General features: G+C 37.0%; 2 protein-coding genes across 2 annotated transcripts; one reads left to right on the forward strand and one right to left on the reverse strand.

Moving 5' to 3' along the window:
* Positions 1-821: 821 nt before the first annotated feature.
* On the forward strand, positions 822-8,466 carry LOC140507591 (olfactory receptor 52D1-like). Its single transcript, XM_072615616.1, has 2 exons — positions 822-891; positions 7,466-8,466. The coding sequence occupies exons 1-2, from the start codon at positions 822-824 to the stop codon at positions 8,464-8,466; spliced, it is 1,071 nt and encodes a 356-aa protein (XP_072471717.1).
* Positions 8,467-20,472: 12,006 nt separating this feature from the next.
* Positions 20,473-21,432, reverse strand: LOC140508749 (olfactory receptor 51L1-like). Its single transcript, XM_072616624.1, has one exon. The coding sequence runs from the start codon at positions 21,430-21,432 to the stop codon at positions 20,473-20,475; it is 960 nt and encodes a 319-aa protein (XP_072472725.1).
* Positions 21,433-22,660: the final 1,228 nt, after the last annotated feature.

Genomic DNA, 22,660 nt, shown 5'->3' on the forward strand with positions numbered 1-22,660 from the left:
TGAGGAACAGAACCAAAGAGATGAAAAGATATTTCCTAGTCAGTGTTAGCACAACAGGGAATAGCAGCAAAGCACAAATGACTGGAGGCATTGTAGTAAGCCCTCAGAGAGTTTCCCAGACATTTTTCTTAGAACAGGGTCAATTTGAAAGCATACGTAAGTTAATGTGAGCGAATCACTTTGCTGTTGGTAAGCCTTTTATCACAAGGCTAGTTTTCCTAAGTCAACTTTTTTCACTAGAGTCAGCCCCTACTCTGGAAGGACACCTTCCAAGATGTGCTGGAGCCTACTTACTTCAGGCTCCAGAGTTTTGATTGTTAAATTTTCAGAAACTTGCAAATGCTGAAGATCAGAGTTTAATGTATTATTGTGTTGATTATCTAGACATAACAAAGTAATGGAGAAAATGTGAACAATTCAGGTGAAACTTTAAAATATATCCTGCAAGCACCTTTAAAAATGTCTGCAGAGATGCTTGTTAAACACTTACCAGTACACCACTATCAGTTATAGTACCCTGGATGTGTTAGGACCCTGGTTTTGCATGGTCAAAGAATTCTTCACTTGATTCTCCATTTGTATTCACGCTGTTTTCTCCCACAGGGAAAGCAACAACAACAACAACGACAACAGCAACAATAGCAACAGCAGCAATAACAATAATAAAAACGAGAACAGTAACAATGATGACAGCAACAACTAGAACAACAACAATAACAAGAAAAAACAACAATAGCAACAACAATAAAAACAACAATAACAGCAACAACCGTAACAACAGTAACAAAAATGCAACAATAACACTGACAATAACAACAACGATGACAACAACAATAACAGTGGCAATTACAACAACACTACCGGACGGTGGCTCCCAATTGTTCCTCCCAAGTAACTCCATACAAGTCTCTGTCCCATGTTAGTCAACCCTCAGGAAGAAGATGTCTGAAGGTATTGGCTGTGATGAATCTCTTTTGCTGGGTCAGAAACAGTGGTGAGTTTGACAACATTTTCCTAGCACCATCTTTCACTCTTGAGGGATTACAATACACTTCATCCAAGTGATGATCAAAGTTATCTTATTTTCCTTCTTACTACAATCATTTTTGAAATTTATTTCATTTTTAATTTATGAAATAAATACAATAAAAAGATGATTGTGTGTGAAACTGCAAATCTCCTATACACAACTTGTTATTCCATTCAAATATACAACAAAATTATCATATAAATTGATTTTTTTCTTTTGATTTTTCCTTTTTCTCCCTAGCTCTAGAAATGACTACCATTTGACAACAAATACACACACATATGTGTGTATGTATGTATGTGTGTGTGTGTGTGTGTGTATATATATATATATATATATATATATATATATATACACGTATGTCCATATGTATTTGTAAGATTGTTCTACACATACTTCTATGTATCCATTCTTTTTGTGGATTCAGATTAATGGAAGGATAACCAGGCCTCAGTTAGCTTCACCTTGGAGACTCAAAAAACTATCATGAAATTGAGCATGAGATGAGCATATATAAGAATTATGAAGTCTATTGAAGGATTTGAACAGAACAGGGCTTCAGGTGGAGAGATAGCATTGAGTAGGAAGTGATTTTTACATAATGAATATCTGTTAAGGCTAAATACAATAAAAATATGCCCATTTTGGGTTCACAGTAAGGTTTTCAATAATAATCCAGAAGTGGAAGGGAAAAACATCTATAAAATCTTCTGGGTAATGAAATATGCAGTTAAAAGAGATGTGAGGCAGAACAACCATCTCAGTCTTCTGGGGCTGTGTGAGGGGCCCAGAGAGAGTCAATGAGATAGAGTACAGGGATAATTTTGGCAACTTTACACACACACATTTCTCCATTTTAGGAAGAGATCAACTGATAAATTGGACAATTGACTAGATGAGATCGTTCTGGATGGTAAAAGACCTAAAGATCGTTGCGTAAGAAAATAGAATAATAATAATAATAATAATTGTGAATGAAAATATGTATTTCTCTATATAGATAGTATAAAATCCCAAGGGATACATATATATGTATAAGTGTGTATGTAATAAAATGAATCATTGTATAAATTGGCAAATGAGATAGATAGATAGATAGATCCATCTATTTATCTCCCTTGCCAATTAATACAATGCTTTGCTTTGAGTTCTCACTTTACAATGATCTTAGAGACTCATCTGCTATGATTCCCAGGTGACTCTCAGACACCAGAGGTGTTTTTCTAGTCTGTGTGTATAAAATATGCATAAGTACATACAAACAAAATGAATTCTCTCTCCCTAATAGTTATTTCACCATTAAAGATGACCCTTATACCATTGGAGTTGGAGTGCCTCAGATACTGGAAATAAGAAGAGATTTTGTGTCTCACCAAGTCCTTTACAAGTGTTTGGGAAAACAATGCAATTAAAAGGTACTTTCTTATTTTTAAATTGTACTTTGGAGGATAACTAGAAATAGGGATCACTTTTATCAGTACCCTACATTCTAGGCTACCTTCACCTGACCAGATCAATCATTTTCTCCCTTTTGCTTTTTTTCGATTCCTGGCTGGAGATTAAAATAAAAGAGTCATGCACATAGAAGTTGTTTAATAATTTTCATTATAGTATTCCTAATGCATTAATGATACTTCTGGAATGTGAGGGTAGGGCACTAAGGTAATAGAAACTAAGGGAATCTTCTTCTGTGGATACATTTATGCATATAAATTTTCCTTTACTAGAGGGAGCTTGGATGCAATGAATGGAGAAGCCAGGAAGATCTGGGTTTTTAAGGACTGCCTGACACATACTGCTTATGTAACAGAAAGCAAGTCACTGCATCTCTAAGTGCTCTTAAGTTAGAGGTCAAACACATTACCCACAGCTTTTGAGTGCAGCCTAAACTAGATAAATATGTATTTGGGAAATAAACAAAACAGAGATAATATTACATTTTAAAACACAGTCATTATGTGACCCATAGGGATCCATAAATAGAGATAAGTGGTCCCATTTCTATTTGAGTTTGACTTCACTGCCCTAAGCAATTCTGTAAAACCATAAGGTATAAAGAAGGTGCAGACTTACCTTAATAGAGCAAGTTCCTCAATGAGAGTTTACCCATCTATCCCTGATTGTTGAACAGTTTCAGTTATATATAGGAGGATGGATTGGAAAACTTTTAATGGTCATTAAAGCTGTATAGGCCAAAAATTTGTCTTTTCTGTGAACTCAATGATTATTAACTGTATCAATAGCCAATGACTGACAGATAAGAATGGAATAATATTGCTTTTAGGAAAAACATGCTTTTATAAATTATTCAGTTGAAATCTTCATAGACTTCATGAAAACAGGATGCTACAACCTTTCTGAGGCAATCCATTCAACTTTTGAATAGCTTCAATTTTTACAACGTATTTCCTAACAGAAACCTAAATTGTCTCTGCAACTTTTATCCTTCACTCTGAGAAAGTTCATTTTCTTTTATATATGACAAGCCTTCAAATACTTAAAGACTCCTATCATATCCCATACTCTTTTCTTTTCTCCTGACTATTCTCATTTCCTCTTAACCTCTGTCTGCCTCAGTTTTCTCATCTGTAAAATGGGAATTATAATAGCACATATTATTTAGTGTTGTTATAAAGATAACATGAGATAGTATTTATGAAGTTCTTTGTAAGTAATATACAAATGCCAGTTATTATTACTATTCTTTACTCTGATGGAATGATCTTAAGGCCCTTTACTATCCTACACACTCTCATCTGGTCAACCATTCAGTTTATCATTTGATGTCCTATGTAAACTGTAGTACCTAGAACAACTACAAGATTTCGCATGTAATCTTACCAGAACAGAATAGAGGAGAGTAAACATATTTTTAGTATTGAGTCTCTTAATAGGGCCTAAGATTTTTTTCAGATACCATTTTGTACTACTGCCTCTTTTTGAACTTGTAGATCAATAAAAGTCCAAGATCTTCTTAAACTGAACCTAGAGAAGGTACTTCTCTTAATTCGATATTTATGTTTAAAACTCAAGTGTGAGGTGTTATATTTATGTCTATCAAATACCATATGTAAGAACTGTTTCCTTGTGATTTCAGCAAAACTTTAAGGGTAGAAAGAAAATGAAAAAGAGGAAGTCTTCAGATTGAAAAAAAAAATATGTCCCCGTCACCTCCTTCCCACGTTATAAAGTGTCTGAGGCTTGAATAGTTCAATTGCTGATGAAAAGACCAGCAAGACAATGAACTTACCTCTAAACTAAAAACTGCATCTGTACCATTATCCTGGTCCCTTTTCTGATCTACATCCCCAAAAGAGAACAGGAAATGTTGTGCCTTAACTATGGAAATTGGATTTGAGCCAGCAAGGACTCTTGTGTGGGACAGGCTAGACCTCTCCAAACTCCTGCGTGGAGGAAACAAAGCTTGGAGTAATGTCTCAGAGTGTCAGAGACAGAGTTTTCTGCCTATTGGTAGATGAGGGTTGTGGCCCCAATTAAATGAATATCTCAGGTGTTCAGGAGAAAATAGAACTTTTAACACTCTAGCTGAAACAAACTCAATTTCGCTCAACTAAAGCCAGTGACTGAAGAAAGACTATGTTTTCATCCTTCATTGCTGAAGAAGACCATGCCATCAGAGAAATGATGACATGATTTGCACTTGACTTTGTTTTGAGTGAGGGAGGGCTGTACAGGTCACCAGCCTCATTTCTCCTCCAGGGCCATCTGAATCCAGTGACCAGATATTCACCAGGATGACTGGAGATGACCCAGGATGAGGCAATTGGGGTTAAGTGACTTGCTGAAGGTCACACAGCTAGTGAGTGTCAAGTGTCTGAGGTGAGATTTGAACTCAGGTGCTCTTAACTCCTGCACTGGTGCTCTATCCACTCCACCACCAAGCTGCCCCAAAGATCAAATGAAATAATGATTGTAAACCTCTGCAGAAACCTTAAGGTTAGCATGTGCATAAGCTTCAACCAATCTTCACGGATATGAACTATTGAGGAATGATATCTAATCCTCCCACAATTCTAACGACCATCCATTGAACTCATTACAGTTTATTAATGACCTTCCTAAAAGCTGGCACCTACACCTGAACACAAATAACTCCAAATTTGGTCTGATTAGGACATAGTACAGAGGTGAATATAAATGGTACTAATGTCTTAATTATGGATATGTCTCCCTTAGCTTGAGCACTGAAGAATGAATGAGTCCAGTAAGTCCAGTAGATCCACTCATCTAGCAGATAACTTTACCCTAAGAAAAGCCCATACAACCTGTCCTGTTCATCCAAAGTCCACATGAAAAGCATGAGAGACTGTTTAATGTTTTGTTAAAGTCTAGGTAAGTTACATGGATAGCATCCTTCAAATACTTTGATCTAGAAGTTCTGCCAAAAACAGAAATATACTTTTTTGGCATTACCTGCTTTAATCTTTGTCTTTTCCTTATGATCATTGCTTCTTTTTTCTACAATCCATTCATGAATCCTTTCATAAAACATTTCAGAACTATGGAGGGAAACAAAATCAAGCACCCTGGTCAACAGTTTGCTGACTACAGTAAGCTCTTTCTTTTTTTTTTAAAGCAAGGCATAAGCCCTTCTGCAAGAGGGCAGTAGTCCTCATATGCATCATCATCCTTCAAAGCTCACTAACAGTGGTTAGCAATTTATTTTGAATTTACCTTCTAAATATGTTATGTTTTGCTAATTGCATATACAATTTTTTAAATATTTTTTTTAATTTTGAGTTCCTAATACTCTTTATCCCTCCCTCTCTCCTTCATGAGACACCAGGCAATTTGATATCAGTCACACATGACCAGTCATGAAAAGTATTTCCATTCTTGTAATGTGAAAAAAATACAGACAAAAACAAAATAAAAAATAAAGAAAATAAAAAAAATAATACGCCTTGATTTATATTCAGACTCCTTAGTTCTTGTTCTGGAGGTAGATATCATTTTCATCAGAAGTACATTGGAATTGTCTTGGATCTTTGTGTTGCTGAGCATAACTAAGTCATTCACATGTGACCATCATATAATATCCCTATGATTATGTACAATGTTCACCTGCATCTGCTTACTTTACTTTGCATCAGTTCAAATAAGTCTTTCCAGGTTTTTTGAAAAGTATCTACTCATCATTTCTCATAGCACAATATTCTTTCACAATTAGATACCACAGCTCACTCGGCCATCCACTAATTGATGAAGATCCCCTTAATTTCTAATTTTTTGTCAATATGAAAGTGGTGCTAAAAATATTTTTGTCCATATAGGTCCTTTATCCTTTTGTAAAATCTCTTTGGGATCAAAACCTAGTAGGGCATTGCTGGATTAAAGGGCATGCACAATTTTATTGCCCTTTGGGAGTAATATCAAGTGGCTCTTCAAAATGATTGAATCAGTTCACAACTCCACCGTCAGTGTCCCAATTTTCCCACATCCATTTCAACATTTGCCATTTTCATTTTCTATCATATTAGCCAATTTAATAGGTGGAAGGTGGTACTTCAAAGTTGTTTTAATTTTAATTTCTCTAATCAATAGTGTTTTATGACATTAAGACTACAGAAGCCTTTGATTTCCTTTTCTGTTCATATTCTTTGACAATTTATCAATTGAGAAATGACACATATTGTTATAAATTGATATGTGCTCCATATATGTGTAAAATCAGTCCTTTGTCACAGAAATGTGTTATAATTTCCCCCTATTCTCTTCTTTCTTTTTTGACTTAAGTGTATATTTTGTGCAAAACAAAACATTTTAATTTAATATTTTCAAACTTATCTCTTTTACATCTAGTAATATACTGTATATCTTTTTTGCTCGTAAAGTCTTCCCTTCTCAGTAGATCTGAGAGATGAACTATGATATCCTGATTTGCTTATGGTATCATCCTCTATGTCTTAATTATGTACCCGTTTTGACCTCATCTTGGCATATAAATTCATGATGACAGCTCCATTAGGAGTATAGTTGTTATCTTACAATCGTCTTTATTACCTTGGACATCTTACTATTTTCTAACTTACTTTGGACACGTGGTGTTCAAATGTTGGAAGGATTAACGTATGAAAAAGTGACTAAACTTTGTCTCTTTGGGCCCAGGGCAAATCTAGGAACCATGGGTAGACGTTTAAGAGAGCCCATTTTAGGCTCAAAGCAAGTGGGGAAAAATCCTAAAATTGATTACTTCTTAAAGGTAAAACTGGCTCCCTAGGGAAGTAGTGGGATCCCAGGAGGCTTTCAAGTAAGTGACGATTTAAGCACTACTTTCTTCATATGTGATCAAGGGAATTCCAACTCATGTTAGAATCTCTACATGACCCATATGTTCTTTTTCTGCTTTGAAATACTGGTTGTTATTCCTCTCCTTACTCACCTGTTCTGTGTTTTCTCTATTCTGTATCACAGAATTTGGTTCTTTTACTCTTCTAGCACCCAACCACACCTCTACCTACCCTATGACCTTCATGCTGACTGGTATCCCAGGACTCGAGGCAGCACATGTATGGATCTCCATCCCCTTTGTCCTTATGTACCTTCTGGCTGTGGTGGGCAATGCCCTAGTGATAGTGGTGGTAGCTCGGGACCAGAACCTCCATGAGCCCATGTACCTCTTCTTAGCCATGTTGGCACTCAATGATATCATCCTCTGTACAGTCACTGTGCCCAAAATGCTTGTTGTCTTCTGGAGGGGCCCATCTCTTTCCACTTTTGGAGCCTGCCTCACTCAGATGTTCTTTGTTCATGCTTTGTTCCTCTCAGAATCAGCTGTGCTCCTTGCCATGGCCTATGATCGCTATGTTGCCATCTGTATACCACTCCACTATACTTCTCTACTGACTACATCTATCATTGGAAAGATGGGGCTGTCCCTGGTGGCCAGGAGTGTGATTGTGGTCATTCCTGGTGTCCTCCTCATCCTTCGTCTGCCTTTTTGCCGGACCAATGTCATCCCTCACACTTACTGTGAGAACATGGGCATAGCCAAGCTGGCTTGTGCCAGTATCAAACTCAACAGCATCTATGGACTCACAGCAGCCTTCCTCACCACAGGGATGGACTTCATCCTCATTGCTGTCTCCTATGGGCTAATCCTCCGAGCAGTGCTGGGACTGTCCTCACGTGAAGCCCGAGCAAAGGCCTTTGGGACATGTGGGACACATATTTGTGTTATCTTAGTTTTCTACACATTGGCCTTCTTTTCTTTCTTCACCCACCGCTTTGGTCCCCATGTTCCCCACCATGCCCATATTATCCTTGCCAACCTTTACCTGCTGGTGCCCCCTACAATGAATCCCATTGTCTATGGTGTGAAAACCACAGAGATACGAGTGCGTGTATTAGGGCTTTTTCACCAGCTGAAGTCTTCTGAAAAGAGATGTATGACAATTCAGGGAAACCCAGTGTAGATTCTCTGCATGGTACTTCTTACACAAATCTATTATGTGGGCTCATCCTCAAGATCTTAAGAAAACCCAGTGTCAAGAAATCTAGCTCTGGAAAAAAAGGATGAGGAACCTAGTCCAGTTAGTGCAAGAATTGTTTTTTTTTTTTCTTTTTTTATATCCTCAGAGCTTAGAATAGTGCCTGACATATTGTAGGTGCTTAGTAAGTACTTAGTGATAGATTGAGTGATCAAATGGCAAAACTTGGATAAAATCAATAGTCACCCAGGAGTTGATGGTCATTCCTTATTCATTAGACTGTGAAGTGAATTTTTGAATTAATCAATTTTTCAGAATAAATGTTAGTTTATATTAATTAAATAAATTATTCAGAAGCTGAATGTAACTGACCTTGTGCAAAAAATTCTGGGAAGAATCACTATTCCTGGGGAGGAATGTCAGGAGAAACAAACTCATAATTTGAGATCTTGATCTGATAATAATTGGAGGATGTTGAAAGTTATGAGTACCCAGACTCAGTTCAAACATATGTGCCTGTTTAGAAGTTGTAGAGCTTTATTATTATATATCCAGCATAGTTTTATGCTCGTTATGTGCGATAGTGTCCAGACTGCTGTCTTGGATTTAGAAAGTCTGACTGAATCATAACTCTAAAAATTATCAGCTATATTAACCTGGTAAACCCCTCTGTATCTCAGTTTGCCCATCTATAATATGGTGATGTAATTTATACTTGCTCTCTATTCAATTTTTTTTTTTAGGTTTCTTTTATTTTGTCTTGGGAGTTTTCTGGACATAGTTTTTTTCATGTAGATTGATGTCTATTTTTTAGATATTTGTTTGTTCTAGAAACTTCCAAACCCCACACTTGACCAACTATATATCCTTTGACTCTCATTTGGCTTCCTTCATCCTGTGGTCTCAAGGATGAAAAATTAGTGCAACTTGCCTCAGTACCTGATTCTTTTCCAACAACAACAACCAAAAACAAAACAAAACAAAACAAAACAGAACCCTTTCTTATGTCATTAAGCTCCCTAGCTATGAACCTTCCTTGGCTTTTGTGTGGAGGTGTCAATTTCTGCTTGACTTATATCCTTCCCATGTTGTTGCTGTTCCTGTGCTCCTAACCAAAGCTAACTCGTTAAGCCTTAAACCTTTAATGATATGGATGTACCACACTAAAAATACACTGTTTTGAGCATTTACTGACAGCCTATTTCTTTTATGAAACCTTCTTGAAGTCTCCTAATCACTTCAACAGACCACTATAATACTTTTGAAAAGTTAGATGCACCTCTAAATACAATTCATATTTTGAATAATATTTCCTTAAATTTTTATATTATTTGTAGATTAAATTCTGCCTGGTTTAAAAAAATGACAGCTATGTATAAGAAAAATGCCTAATTTCAACTGTGGAGGGACAAAAGAAGAGGGATCAACAATACACTAAGGAAATATGGAAATGGTGGCAGAAAAAGAATGAGTATAAAAGCATAGGGCTCACCAGTAAATCTTCAGACTAACTCAAATGGGGTAATGAAAGGGTAAAACATAACTACTCTCCAGAGACTAGGAATATGTATCTTTTAGACCTGGACAGCTGTCGGCAGTAACTATAGTTCTGTAGAAACCCAAGTTCCTTATAAATTCATATCATTCTAAGATTTCTCCAGACTGCATTTTATCCCTCCAAATTCCTTTCACCCCAGCCATCTGAGTTGCCTCTCTTCTATTATTTTAATAGCTTCTGATCTCCTATTCCCTCTTGCAAACCTTTCCCAACTAAGAGCTCATGACTTCTCCTGTTGGAATCATCTTTCTGAAAAATACAAAATACATGAACATATTCCTTATAGGTAATGTAAATAGTCTTACTGTATAGCTATTGAAATTTGTACTTTGAATTTCCATTCTTCTTTTTGAGTTCTCTCGACATTGAAATGTGAAGCTTGGTGCAGGACTCCATTTGTACATAGGAACAAAATATAATTGTTGATGATAGTGGTGGCAAGGGATTAGGATTTTTAAAGTTTCTTTCAGATACATTCTATTGATTAATGATGACAACTATGATGCAATGATTTAAAGAATTATGAGGAAGAAATAAAACAGGTAGAAAAAATGATATTCATATGGTTAATGAATTATCCTATATGGAAATCTTTCTGTGGAAGTTGGATTTTCCTTTTAGATTGTTATAGAAGTGTCCTCTGTTTAAATATGGATTGTACTTCTTTCATTAAGACATCTAACCTCTTAAAGACTTCTCTTCTTTTATCATGACTCTGATAATGTTTTTCTCCTACTCAGCAATGCCCAATGATTCCTGATTATTCAAATACAAACTCCTTCACAATCTGAATCCAAGCAATTTCCAACCCTATACACAGCTCTCCTTCATTCATTCTATGGTCGAGTCAAACACTTTCTTGCTCCAATCATCACCATCATCTTCATTTATGTAGTGTTTTAAGGTCTGCAAACACTTTCCAGGGTTTATCTCATCTTATTCTTATAACAATCCTGGGAGATAGGTGCTATTGTTATCATCATTTTACAGTTGTCAGCCAGCCAGGCAATCAAGATTTATTAAGAGTTCACTACGTGCCAGGCACTAGTCTAAGGATTAGGAATAAAAATATAAAAAAGAACCAATTACTGCTCTCAAGGAGCTTACAGTCTAATGGAGGAAGACGATCCAGAAAAGGAAGCTGAAAAATAGAAATAGGCGGTTGAAGAAACTGATATAGCCAGAGTTTAAGTGACTCCACTAGGGTCATAGAGCTAGTAAATGTAAGGGGCTTGATGTTAATTCATTTGTTTCTTTGTTTTTCCTGTGAGATCATGCAAATGATGGGTATGGAACTGGTATAGAAGCTACTATTGCTTTGGGAAAAAGTCATTCTATAAAAAAAGCATTTAAGAATCCTGAATTCTACTTCAGTCTTTGTTTTCATTGTTTCATTGTTTCAGGTACTTTTCACTTCTTTCAGTGTGCAATGAGCTTGTCTATTTACTGAGACTATGAGGGAGGAGTTTGGGTTATAAAGCTGACACATTATCCTTCTTGTCTGTGTGTGCGCATGTGTATTAGATTTAATAAGGCAGTAACAATATTATCTTGTTTATTTTTGTTAATTTTTAAATTACCAAACTTTACTTTAGAACAATTTATTTTACGTACAAAACAAGAAAAGCAAAAAAAAAAAATGTCATGTACACAGTGAATGGTTGTTTTCCATCTTTGAAGAGGACCAAAATGACATCACCATGATAAAGTGAAATTTCAGTGTTTCCAAAGTGGTTGATCAAACAAATTCGAGCTCGGAATGCTCTACTACAGATCGGACACACATAGTCTGTGGGAATATTTGGGGTGGATATTCCGAATTTGTGCACCCTACATTTAATTTGTGCTGTCTCAACTCTGCTTTGCTCCAAGAGCACAGCACCCTTTATGATGTGGGCATGTCATGCTGAGTGGTCCTGGGCCAGTGTCTCATATGCGGCACAGTCAAATCCAAAGTTCTTGAAAGAGACCTTGAGAGTATCCTTTTATTGCTTCTTCTGGCCACCATGTGATCACCTGACCAATGAGAGTTCTCCATAAAATAGTCTTTTTGGCAAGCATACATTTTGCATTTGAACAACGTGGCCAGCCCATCAGAGTTGCCCAACTTCTCTCATGTTATTTTCCGTCAATCTGTTTTCCAGATCAAGTATTTTGTGTTTTTTTTTTTCCTCATAAGACCTTCTCTTTTATTTTTCTTTTTTTGCTTTTCATTCTTTTTATTTCATTTTATTATATTGGTATCTTAGAATGATAATAATTTCTCTTTACCCAATTCTGGAGTTCAATGAATTATTTTCTTCCTTAATTTTTTGATTCTTTTTGAAATTGGTTGATTTTCTCTTCATAATTTTCTTAATATTCTTGTATAGCTTTTTTTGCCTAATTTTTACTCAATCTGTGATTTTTATTTTTTATTTGATTTATGTTTGGTTCTTGATTTATAAGGTCCTTTTTTATATTCATCTAATAACTTTTTTGTGATTGGGAACATTTGGTGTCTCTTATTGAAAAAGCAATGGCTTTTTAGCTCCCTTATTTTCCTCTAGAGATGAAACTAGATCTTCCCTATCCCCATAGTAGCTATCTATAGTTGAACTTTTTCTCCCTTGCTTAAACAATTTTTATTTATTTATTGTTTTATTTTATTTTTTAAAATTAATTAATTTTATTTATTTTCAGTGTTCTACAATCACTACCATGTAACTTGGATTATTATTTTTCCCTCCCTCTCCCCTACTTCCCTCCTCCTTCCTCGACACAGCATACAATTTTTTATAGGTTCTACACATACATTGCTATTAAATACATTTTCACTATAGTCATGCTGTGTTGAAGAATTAAAATGAGTGGGAGAAATCATCTAACAAACCAAAATGCAATACACACACACACACACACACACACACACACACACATACACACACACACACACACACACACAATGATCTGCCACATTCTGCGATTGAATTCTGCAGTTCTTTCTCTGGATGTGGAAGGCATTTTGACTTAGAAGACTATTGGAGATTTTTTTAAGTCCTTGCATGGCTATGAAGTTCCAAGTCTACCAGAAAAAATCTCTCACACTCTCTGGTCGTTGCTGCACCCAAAGTTCTCCTGGTTCTGTTCCTTTCACTCAGCATCAGGTAATATAAGTCCTTCCAGGCTTCCATGAAGTCTTCCTGTTCATCATTTCTTGTAGCACAATAGTATTCCATTACATTCGTATACCATAATTTATTCAGCAATTTACCAATTGATGGGCATCGCCTTGATTTCCATATTTTGGCCACCACAAAGAGTGCTGCTATAAATATTTTTGTACATGTAGGACCCTTTCCCATTTGTATGATCTCTTGGGGATACAGTCCTAGAAGCGCTATTGCTGGGTCAAAGGGTATACACATTTTTGTAGCCCTTTGGGCAGAGTTCCAAATTGCTCTCCAGAATGGTTGGATCAGCTCACAGCTCCACCAACAGTACATTAGTGTTCCAACTCTCTCACATCCTCTCCAACATTTATCATCTTCCTGTTCTGTCATGTTTGCCAGCCTCATAGATATGATGTGGTACCACAGAGTTGTTCTGATTTGCATCTCTTTAATAAAAAATGATTTAGAGCATTTTTTCATATGACTACAGATATCTTTAATTTCTTCCTCTGAAAATTGCCTGATCACATGTTTCGACCATTTATCAATTGGGGAATGACTTGTATTTTTGTATTTTCTTTATCTGTTTTGTCCTTTCCTAGTTTAGATAGCAAAACCATATTTGCATCATAAAAAAAGAATTTGGGAGGACTCCTTTTTCCCCAGTTTTCAAAAATAGTCTATATAGTATTAGAATTAACTGTTCTTTAAATATTTGACAGAATTCATTTGTAAATCCATCCGGCCCTGGTGATTTTTTCCGGGGGGGAGGGTTAATTGATGGCTTGTTAAATTTCTTTTTCTGAGATGGGATTGTTTAAGTATTCAGCTTCCTCTTCTGTTAATCCGGGCAATTTGTGTTTTTTAAAATACTCATCCATCTCATTTAGATTGTCGAATTTATGGGCATAAATTTGTGCAAAGTAATTTTTAATTATTCTTTTAATTTCCTCCCCATTGGAGGTGAGTTCACACCTTTCATTTTTGATATTAGTAATTTGGTTTTCTTCTTTCTTTTTTAAATCAGATTGACCAAAGGTTTATTAATTTTATTAGTTTTTTCATAAAACCAACTATTGGTTTTATTTATTAATTCAATAGTTTTCTTAATTTCAATTTTATTAATCTGTCCTTTGGTTTTCAGTATTTTTAATTTGGAATTTATTTGGGGATTTTCAGTTTTGTTTTTTTTTTATCTTTTTCAGCTGCATGCCCAAGTCATTGATCTCCTCTTTCTCTATTTCATTCATGTAAGCATTCAAAGATATGACTTCCCCTAAGAACTGCTTTTGCAGTATCCCATAAGATTTGGTAGGTTGTCTCATTATTTTCATTCTCCTGAATGAAGTTGTTGATTGATTCTATGATTTGTTGTTTAACCCAGTCCTTCTTTAGGATTAGGCTATTTAGTTTCTGATCAATTTTTGGTTTATCTTTCCATGACATTTTATTACATAAAATTATTATTGCATTAAGATCTGAGAAGGATGTATTCACTATCTCTGCCTTTCTGTACTGGATTGTGAGATTTTTATGACGTAGAACATGGTCACTTTTTGTATATGTGCCATGTACCACTGAGAAAAAGGTATATTGCTTTCTATCTCCCATTCAGTTTTCTCCAGAGATCTATCATATCTACCTTATCCAGAGTTTCATTTACCTCCTTAACCTCTTTCTTGTTTATTTTGAGGTTAGATTTATCAAGTTCAGAGAGGGGGAGGCTGAGGTCCCCCACTAGTATAATTTTGCTGTCTATTTCTTCCTTCAACTCCCCAACCTTTCCTCTAAAAGTCTGGATTCTATGCCACTTGGAGCACTTGTTTAGTAATGATATTGCTTCATTGTCTATTGTGCCTTTTAGCAGGATATATTTTCCTTCCTTATCTCTTTTGATGAGATCTATTTCTCCTTTTGCTTTGTCTGAGATTAGGATTGCTAGCCCTGCTTTTCTTCCATCACCTGAGGCACAATATATTCTGCTCCAACCTTTTACTTTTACCCTGTGTATATCCACCCTGTTTCCAATGTCTTTCTTGTAAACAACATATTGTTGGATTATGGTTTTTAATCCACTCTGCTATTCTTCTCCATTTTATGGGAGAGTTCATTCCATTCACATTCACATTTATGATTAAAATCTGTGTCTTTTCCTCCATCCTCTTTCTCACTTTTAGTTCTGCTGTCTCCCTTCCCCTCCTCAATAGAGGTTTTTTTTTGTTTTTTTTTTTTTTTTTTTGTCAGGAAGGTCTGAAAAGCCCTAATTTCTTTCAAGTCCATCTCCTTGCCTGAAATGTTATGCTGAACTTTGCTGGGTAATTGATCCATGGTTGTAATCCTAGCTCATTTGCTTTACAGAATATTATATTCCAATTCCTTTGATCTTTTAATGGAGAAGTTGCAAGGTCCTGAATGGTCCTGACTGTTACTCCTCAATATTTGAATGGTTTCTTTTTGGCTACCTGTAATATTTTCTCTGTCACTTGATAGTTCTGTAATTTGGCAACAATATGTCTTGAGGTTTTTCGTTTGGGATCCCTTTCAGGAGGTGAATGGTGGATTCTTTCAATGACTGTTTTGCCCTCTGGATCTAGCACTTCTGTGCAGTTTTCCTTGATGATTTCTTGGAAGATATTGTTCAGACTTTTTTTCATCGTGGCTTTCTGGTAGGCCAATAACTCTTAAATTTTCTCACTTGGTTCTATTTTCCATGTCAGTGGTTTTTTTTTCCATTCAATATTTTACATTTTCTTCTATCTTTTCATTCTTTAGATTTTGTTTGACTGATTCTTGATGTGTCATAGAGTCATTAGTTTCTACTTGTCCAATTCTAATTTTTATCAAATTATTTTCTTCTGTTAACTTTTGTATCTCTTTCTCCATCTGTCCAATTATTTCTTTTAAGGAATTATTTTCTCCAGTTAGTTTTTGTACTTCCTTTTCCATTTGTCCAATTTTCCTTTTTAAAGAGATGTTCTCATCAGTGAATTCTTTTTTCATACTTTTAAAATCATTGGCCAGTTTTTCTTCTATTTCCTTCTTCAGTTGTTCTGGTGGAGCTGTTTGTACATGTGAGCAGTTCATGGTCCCTTCTGAAGTTTCAGATGCGAGTACAGTCTCATTACTGACCTCTTTGGTGGTATTCTTTTTGTGCTTGTCCCCATAGAAAAATATTATGGGTTTTTCACCCTTGCTTTGCTTTTTCTTGCTCATGATGATGATTTTTGTTGTAGCTTCTGGCTCTTTCAGTTTTAAACTGCAGAACTTGGTGTTGATCTGACTGGTGTAAAAAAGGTAAGGGCAGATGCCTTTTTATCTTTTTGTTTTGTGTTTCCTGATCAGCCCTGAGGCTAGCTTGTTATATGTGGAGGAGAGGTGGTCTGGTCCTGGGAGATCTCCTCAGCTGAGCTGAGGCAAAGGCAAGCTCAGGTGTTGGTGATCCTGGCTTCCCTATTGTCTTCTCATTTCCCCTGGATGGCTGAGGCATGCCTGGGTCCTAGTGTGAGTTTCCACTGCCCTGGGGCCCCTCTCCTTCTAGTTTGCCTCTGACACAGTAAAAGAAATCCCCCTTAGCTATTTTCTTAGCCTCAAGTTTTATGAGACTGTTTGCCCCTTCACTGTGCCCATTGATCAGGGATTTTTCTGGGGAAATATTTTATGGTTCTTTCCTGGTCAACAATGGGGGAGGAGAGAACTTTTATGGATCATTCCTCCATTTTAGCTCCCAGAAGTCCTGTTCTGCTTTCTGCTGCCTCAGGCCTCCCTGGAGTCCTCCCACTTGCTGTGCTGGATGCCTGGCACTGTTTGCTGTGGACTCACCCTAGCAGACCAGATCCTTCCCATTGACCCTCCAGTCTGTCCTTAACTGTGAATCTGCCACAATCTGTATCCTATTGGATTTTGCACCTCCAAAATTTAGTCAGATTCTCTTTATAGAGGTATCTGAAGGCGTTTGTGTAAAAGCTTCAGTGAGTCATTGCCTCATTTCTAAAATATGTAGAGAACTGAGTCAAATGGAGAAGAATACGTCATTCCCCAATTGATAAATGGTTAAAAGATATGAAGAGGGAGGTTTCAGAGGAAGAAATTAAAGATATCTATAGTCATATGAAAAAATACTCTAAATCACTACTGATTAGAGAGGTGGAAATCAAAACAAGTCTGAGGTACCACATCACACCTATCAGATTGGCTAACATGACAAAACAGGAAGAGGATAAATGTTGGAGAAGATGTGGGAGAGTTGGAGCACTAATTCATTGTTGGTGGAGCAGCCAGCTGATCCAACCATTCAGGACAGCAATTTGGAACTGTGCCCAAAGGGCTACAAATTGGGCATGCCCTTTCATCCAGGAATAATGCTTCTTGGACTGTATCTCACAGAGATCACAAAAATGAGAAAGGGTCCCACATGTATAAAAATATTTATATCAGCTCTCTTTTTGGTGGTCAAAACTGGAAAGTGCCAGGCCTAGAGGCCTGTGTGGGCTACCCGAGTCTTCTTACCTCACCTCCGAGGTCTTCGGTTGGCCAAAACTGGATGCTCATATGAGAGAAAGGACGTTCCAGAGTCGAACAAGGGTTGAGCTTTATTTCAGGGTCTAGGTTTCAAGTGCAGGGGGTCTTCCTTAGGAGGAAGAGGGGGGGATTTCCTAAGGAGGCTAAGATCTTAAGGGATTGGAAGTAGAAGTACAAGTGGGGAGAGAGAGGGAGGGGAGAGAGGAAAGAGAAAAGCGGAGCCTACTGTCCTCTTGGCTCCTCACGTGCTAAGAGAGCTTTCAGGCTTCCTCAATCCTACTTAACCTTCAGCCACACAGTTTGCATCTCAATACCGTGCTGTTAGACAACAATAGTGTGCCCAGATCCGGGACGACCTCGAGGGCAGGGAGACTCCACCCATCACGTATCTCCCGGGGAGAGGCGGAAATACCCGAGCTAGCCGAGCTAGCTCAGTCTGACCTTCTCGAATCCCCGCTGTTCATGGAGGGCCTTGTAAGACTCTAAGATTTAGAAGTCCCACTTTTACCCGCCTGAGACTGTCCACACGGAATTGAGCTTCCAATCCCAACAGGAAAGCAAAGCAATGACCATCAGTTGGGAAATAGCTAAACAAGTTGTGGTACATGAATATAATGGGATACTATTTTTTTATAAGAAATGATGCACGGGAATACTTCAAAAAGGCCTAGAAAAACTTATGTGAACTGATGCTGAGTGAAAGAAGCAGAACCAGGAGAACTTTGGACATACCCACAACGACAGTGTACAAGGAATTTTTCTGGTAGACTTAGTACTTCATAGTAATGCAAGAACCTAAAATATTCCCAATGAACTTTTGAGATAAAACGCCTTCCACATCCAGAGAAAGAACTATAGAACTTTATCGCAGAATAAAGCAGACCATTTTCTTTTGAGTTATGTTTTGTTTTATTTTATTTCGTTTCATGGTTTCTCCCATCAGTTTTAATTCTTCTATTCAACATGACTATGGTGAAATTGTATTTAATAAAATATATATGTAGAACCTATGTAACATTGCATGTCATGTTGAGGAAGGAATGGGAAAGGTGGGGAAAATGTAAAATATATGGAAGTGATCATAGAACACTGAAAACAAATAAAATAATTCATAAAAAAATTAAGTGCTAAGTAATCTCAGTGTGTGGAAAGCACCAATAACTGGGGAAGTCAGGAAAGACTAGGTTTAGGAGGTGATAGTTGGAATCTTGAAGCAAGCTAGAGATTCTAAAAACAGCAGGGAAGTTCATTCTAAAAGGGGAGGCAGGAGATGGAATGTCATGGAACAGAGCCAGTCAATGTATATTTCTTAAATGCCAACTACGTGCCTGTGCTAAATTCTGGGGAAACAAAGGAAGGGAAAAGATAGTCCCTGCTGTCTATGAGTGAAACAACATGCAAAAAAATGATGCAGTCAACTATAATGGGATAACTTGGAGATCAGTAACATAGAGAAGGCAATAGTGAAAACACTAGAAACAACAAGTAGCCCAAGCTTGTTTAAAACATAAAGCATATAAAATAAAGCAACTTGAAAGGAGACTGGAGTGATACATTGAAGCCATATTGTGAAGTACTTTAAATATCAAACAGAAGAGTTGATACATTATCCCAGACTTAATAAGGAGTCAATGAAACTTCTTGACGTTGTAAGTGTCATGATCAGCGTTATGCTTCAGGAGTGTTTTTCTGACAACTGAAGAAAGAAGGGTATGGAGAAACAGGAGACTAGAGGAACTGAAAGTAATAAGAAAGGTATTCTATGAGTCAAGGTAAGAGGTCATGGGGTTCTGAAATAGAAGGATGAGCATGTGAGTAGAAAGGGACAGATGGATGCAGGAAACGTGGTGGTAGACATTGTATGTGAAGAGAATAAATAGGAAGTTGAGAAACTGAGAATGATTCTAACTGAGATCATGAACTTCTGTGACTGTGATAATGGTCGTATCCTAGACAGAAATAGAGAAATGCCAAGAGGATGGGGTTTTGGGGTGAGAGGATGATCATCTCTGTACTGGATATATTGAATTTGAAATATCTCAGGTCATCCATGTGGCGATTTCTAGCAGCCACAGGTGTAGGAATGAGCTTGGAGTAGAATGAGCAGGAAATGTAAAGAAAACTGTGAGGAGGCAATCTTGAACAAAGCTAAGATGAGTATCAATTTGTAAAATATAAGTGGTTCTCTCTGGATTAAATAGATCTTGATTAGAAGCATTGTGGAAGGGATTGTAGTTGATATTAGGAACAAGACATACAAATATACTTATCAAAAATGATGTTTGTTTATCAGCCAACTCCATTGTGGCTCATCATTTACACATCTCATTTACCTAAGTTATGTACCCCTGTATATCCTACATGCTTCAAGCCTTTCCTTCCATTAACAATTTCAGTAAACATCTAAATAGTTTAATAGCAAAGTCCTTTTATGGACTTATGCCACAGTATGCACTTCTGGTTGCTATCTGCCACAAAGTGTAAGTGCAGGTGTCTCCTGTAAATATAGTCCCCTAATAAAGTTTAAAGTGATCATTCTGGCTTTGTGTGCCTCTTTTGATGGAATCCTATGTCACAAGTAGGTACAACAGGGTGTTTCAGTATCCTAATCTACATTCTTCATTCATTCTTCTTCTATTTTTCTCTCTTCCTCTAGTTGAGACATCCTTTTCAGAATAGAGTGTTAATGACTCCATATAATTTAAGTCCTTCTTTCTGCCTATCACAATTGTTATTTATAGTAGAAATAATTTTTGGCATGACCTACCCCCGCGTGGAGTGAATTCTCTTAAGGACAAACAGACGGATGATACCCATACGAATCTGTTTGGTCTTCACACTGTAGATTATGGGGTTGAGCACAGGAGGCACCAGCAAGTAGATGTGGGCCATGAATATGTGGACAAGGGGAGAGGCATGTTTTGCAAAACGGTGGACAAGAGACAGGCCAATCATGGGCACATAAAGGATGAGGACAGTACAGATGTGGGAGGCACATGTGTTGAGGGCCTTGAGCCTTTCCTTCTGGGATGCAATTCTTAGCACAGAACGGAGAATGAAAATATAAGAAACCAGAATACCCAGGAAGTCAAATCCCCATAGAATAATGATCAAAACCAATCCATAGATGACATTAAACTTAATATCAGCACAAGCCAAGTGAATCATGTCCTGATGTAGACAGTAGGAATGAGAGAGGATGTGAGATCGACAGAAAGGGAAGTATGCAAGACGAATCATTAACGGAGTTAATGAGAGGGAGCTCCTGAGGAGAGCTGCTGCTCCAATCTTGGCAATACGTTGTGGGGTAAGGATGGTGAAATACCTCAGGGGGTAACAGATTGCTATATAGCGGTCAAAGGCCATTGCTAGGAGCACTGCTGATTCTGTCAAGGAGAAAGTATGGATGAAGAACATCTGTATCACACAGGTGTTAAATTCAATCTCCTTGGAGATGGACCACAGCAATCGAAACAAAGATACAAGAGTGGGAAGGGACATGCCCATATCAGTGAGAGACAACATGGCCAAGAAATAGTACATGGGTTCGTGGAGGCTTGGGTCAGTCCGGACTATATGAAGGATGATACAGTTGCCCAGTATCCCAATCAGGTAAAGGATGCAGAAAGGGATGGAAATCCAGTGGTGTACCTCCTCATAACCAGGAAATCCAGTGAGGTAGAATATGGTGGATAGGTCACTACTGGCATTGACATCTGCCATGGAGCTGCTGCACAGAGCCACAATCCCATCTCACACCCACTCAGTCCTAAAAAGCAATGAAAGACACAAAAAGACTGCAAAAATACTTTAATATGTAATTTGTTGCCTTAATTTGCTCTTTGCTTCTTAATCATTTTTGCATTTACCCAATATATTTTTCTTTTTCTATATTTACTCTCTACTTTTTTCCTGATATTTTGCAGCTACTAAATTTGCTAAATCATTCATTTTATTCCTAAACAATTGGTAAGATCAATCATAAGCCTCCTGGTCTAATTACAAATACCTTTAAAATACAAAGAGTCGTTTGAAAACCTTGTTGTATTGTTTGAAACTATCCCTGCATAACTGAGAAATCAGACCTGTTGTTTAGAGCATAGATTTGTTTAATGCTTCCTCAGTAGGTCTAGCTTATATTGATTGCCGAAGTCTTGCAGGGACATGAAGATTGATACTTGAGATATGAGAGGTTTTTTCCTGCAATACATCTTAAACAACGAAAATACTTTATCTGGAAATTACCTTTGTGCTGGCTCATCAGCTGTTGTTTATTTGTTCTTTTATTTGAATCCTGTAGAACGTATAACTTATAGATAATTTGGAGGAGATAATTTTTTGACTCTGTGTTACCCATCTGTCAGACAACTTAATAAATTTCTTTCTAAATCTTTTCAGTTTTAAATTTTATTCTGTACCACCATAAATTGTATGTTAAAAAATGGAGACCCTGTTGGTCAACCCAGGGGCCAGTATGGACACAGATGGTATTATTTTACATGAGTAGAACTAAATGAGGAACTTTAGAGTTTGAATGGAACTCTGTCTTTGCTCCTTTGCTTGAATTCTACATGGTGACTGTGATACATTGACCCAGTAAATTATTTAAGGTAGAGTTACGAGGAACTTAGCCACCCTGACTGGCAAATCAGTAGCCTTTTTGAGATTGATCACTCAAAAGTTCTTGGAGATGGCATTGCTATTAAATTTGGCCATTACTTCTTTGGCACATCTCTCTCTTTCCCTCTTTCTCTATCTCTTCTTTTTGTTGTCTCTCTCTTTTCCTGGAGTCTCTCAAACCTCTTGTTACCATTAGAAATAAACCATATATCTTTGTGTGTTACTATGTACTGGCAGCTGCCTTTCTGATATCCTGATGAGTATGCTTATGTGATCCAATACTCAATTCCAAGGGTTGCCAGTTGAACCATGTGACCTGCTAGAAGGGAAT

The sequence above is a fragment of the Notamacropus eugenii genome, chromosome 5, assembly GCF_028372415.1.
Source record: "Notamacropus eugenii isolate mMacEug1 chromosome 5, mMacEug1.pri_v2, whole genome shotgun sequence".
NCBI classification, from domain to species: domain Eukaryota; kingdom Metazoa; phylum Chordata; class Mammalia; order Diprotodontia; family Macropodidae; genus Notamacropus; species Notamacropus eugenii.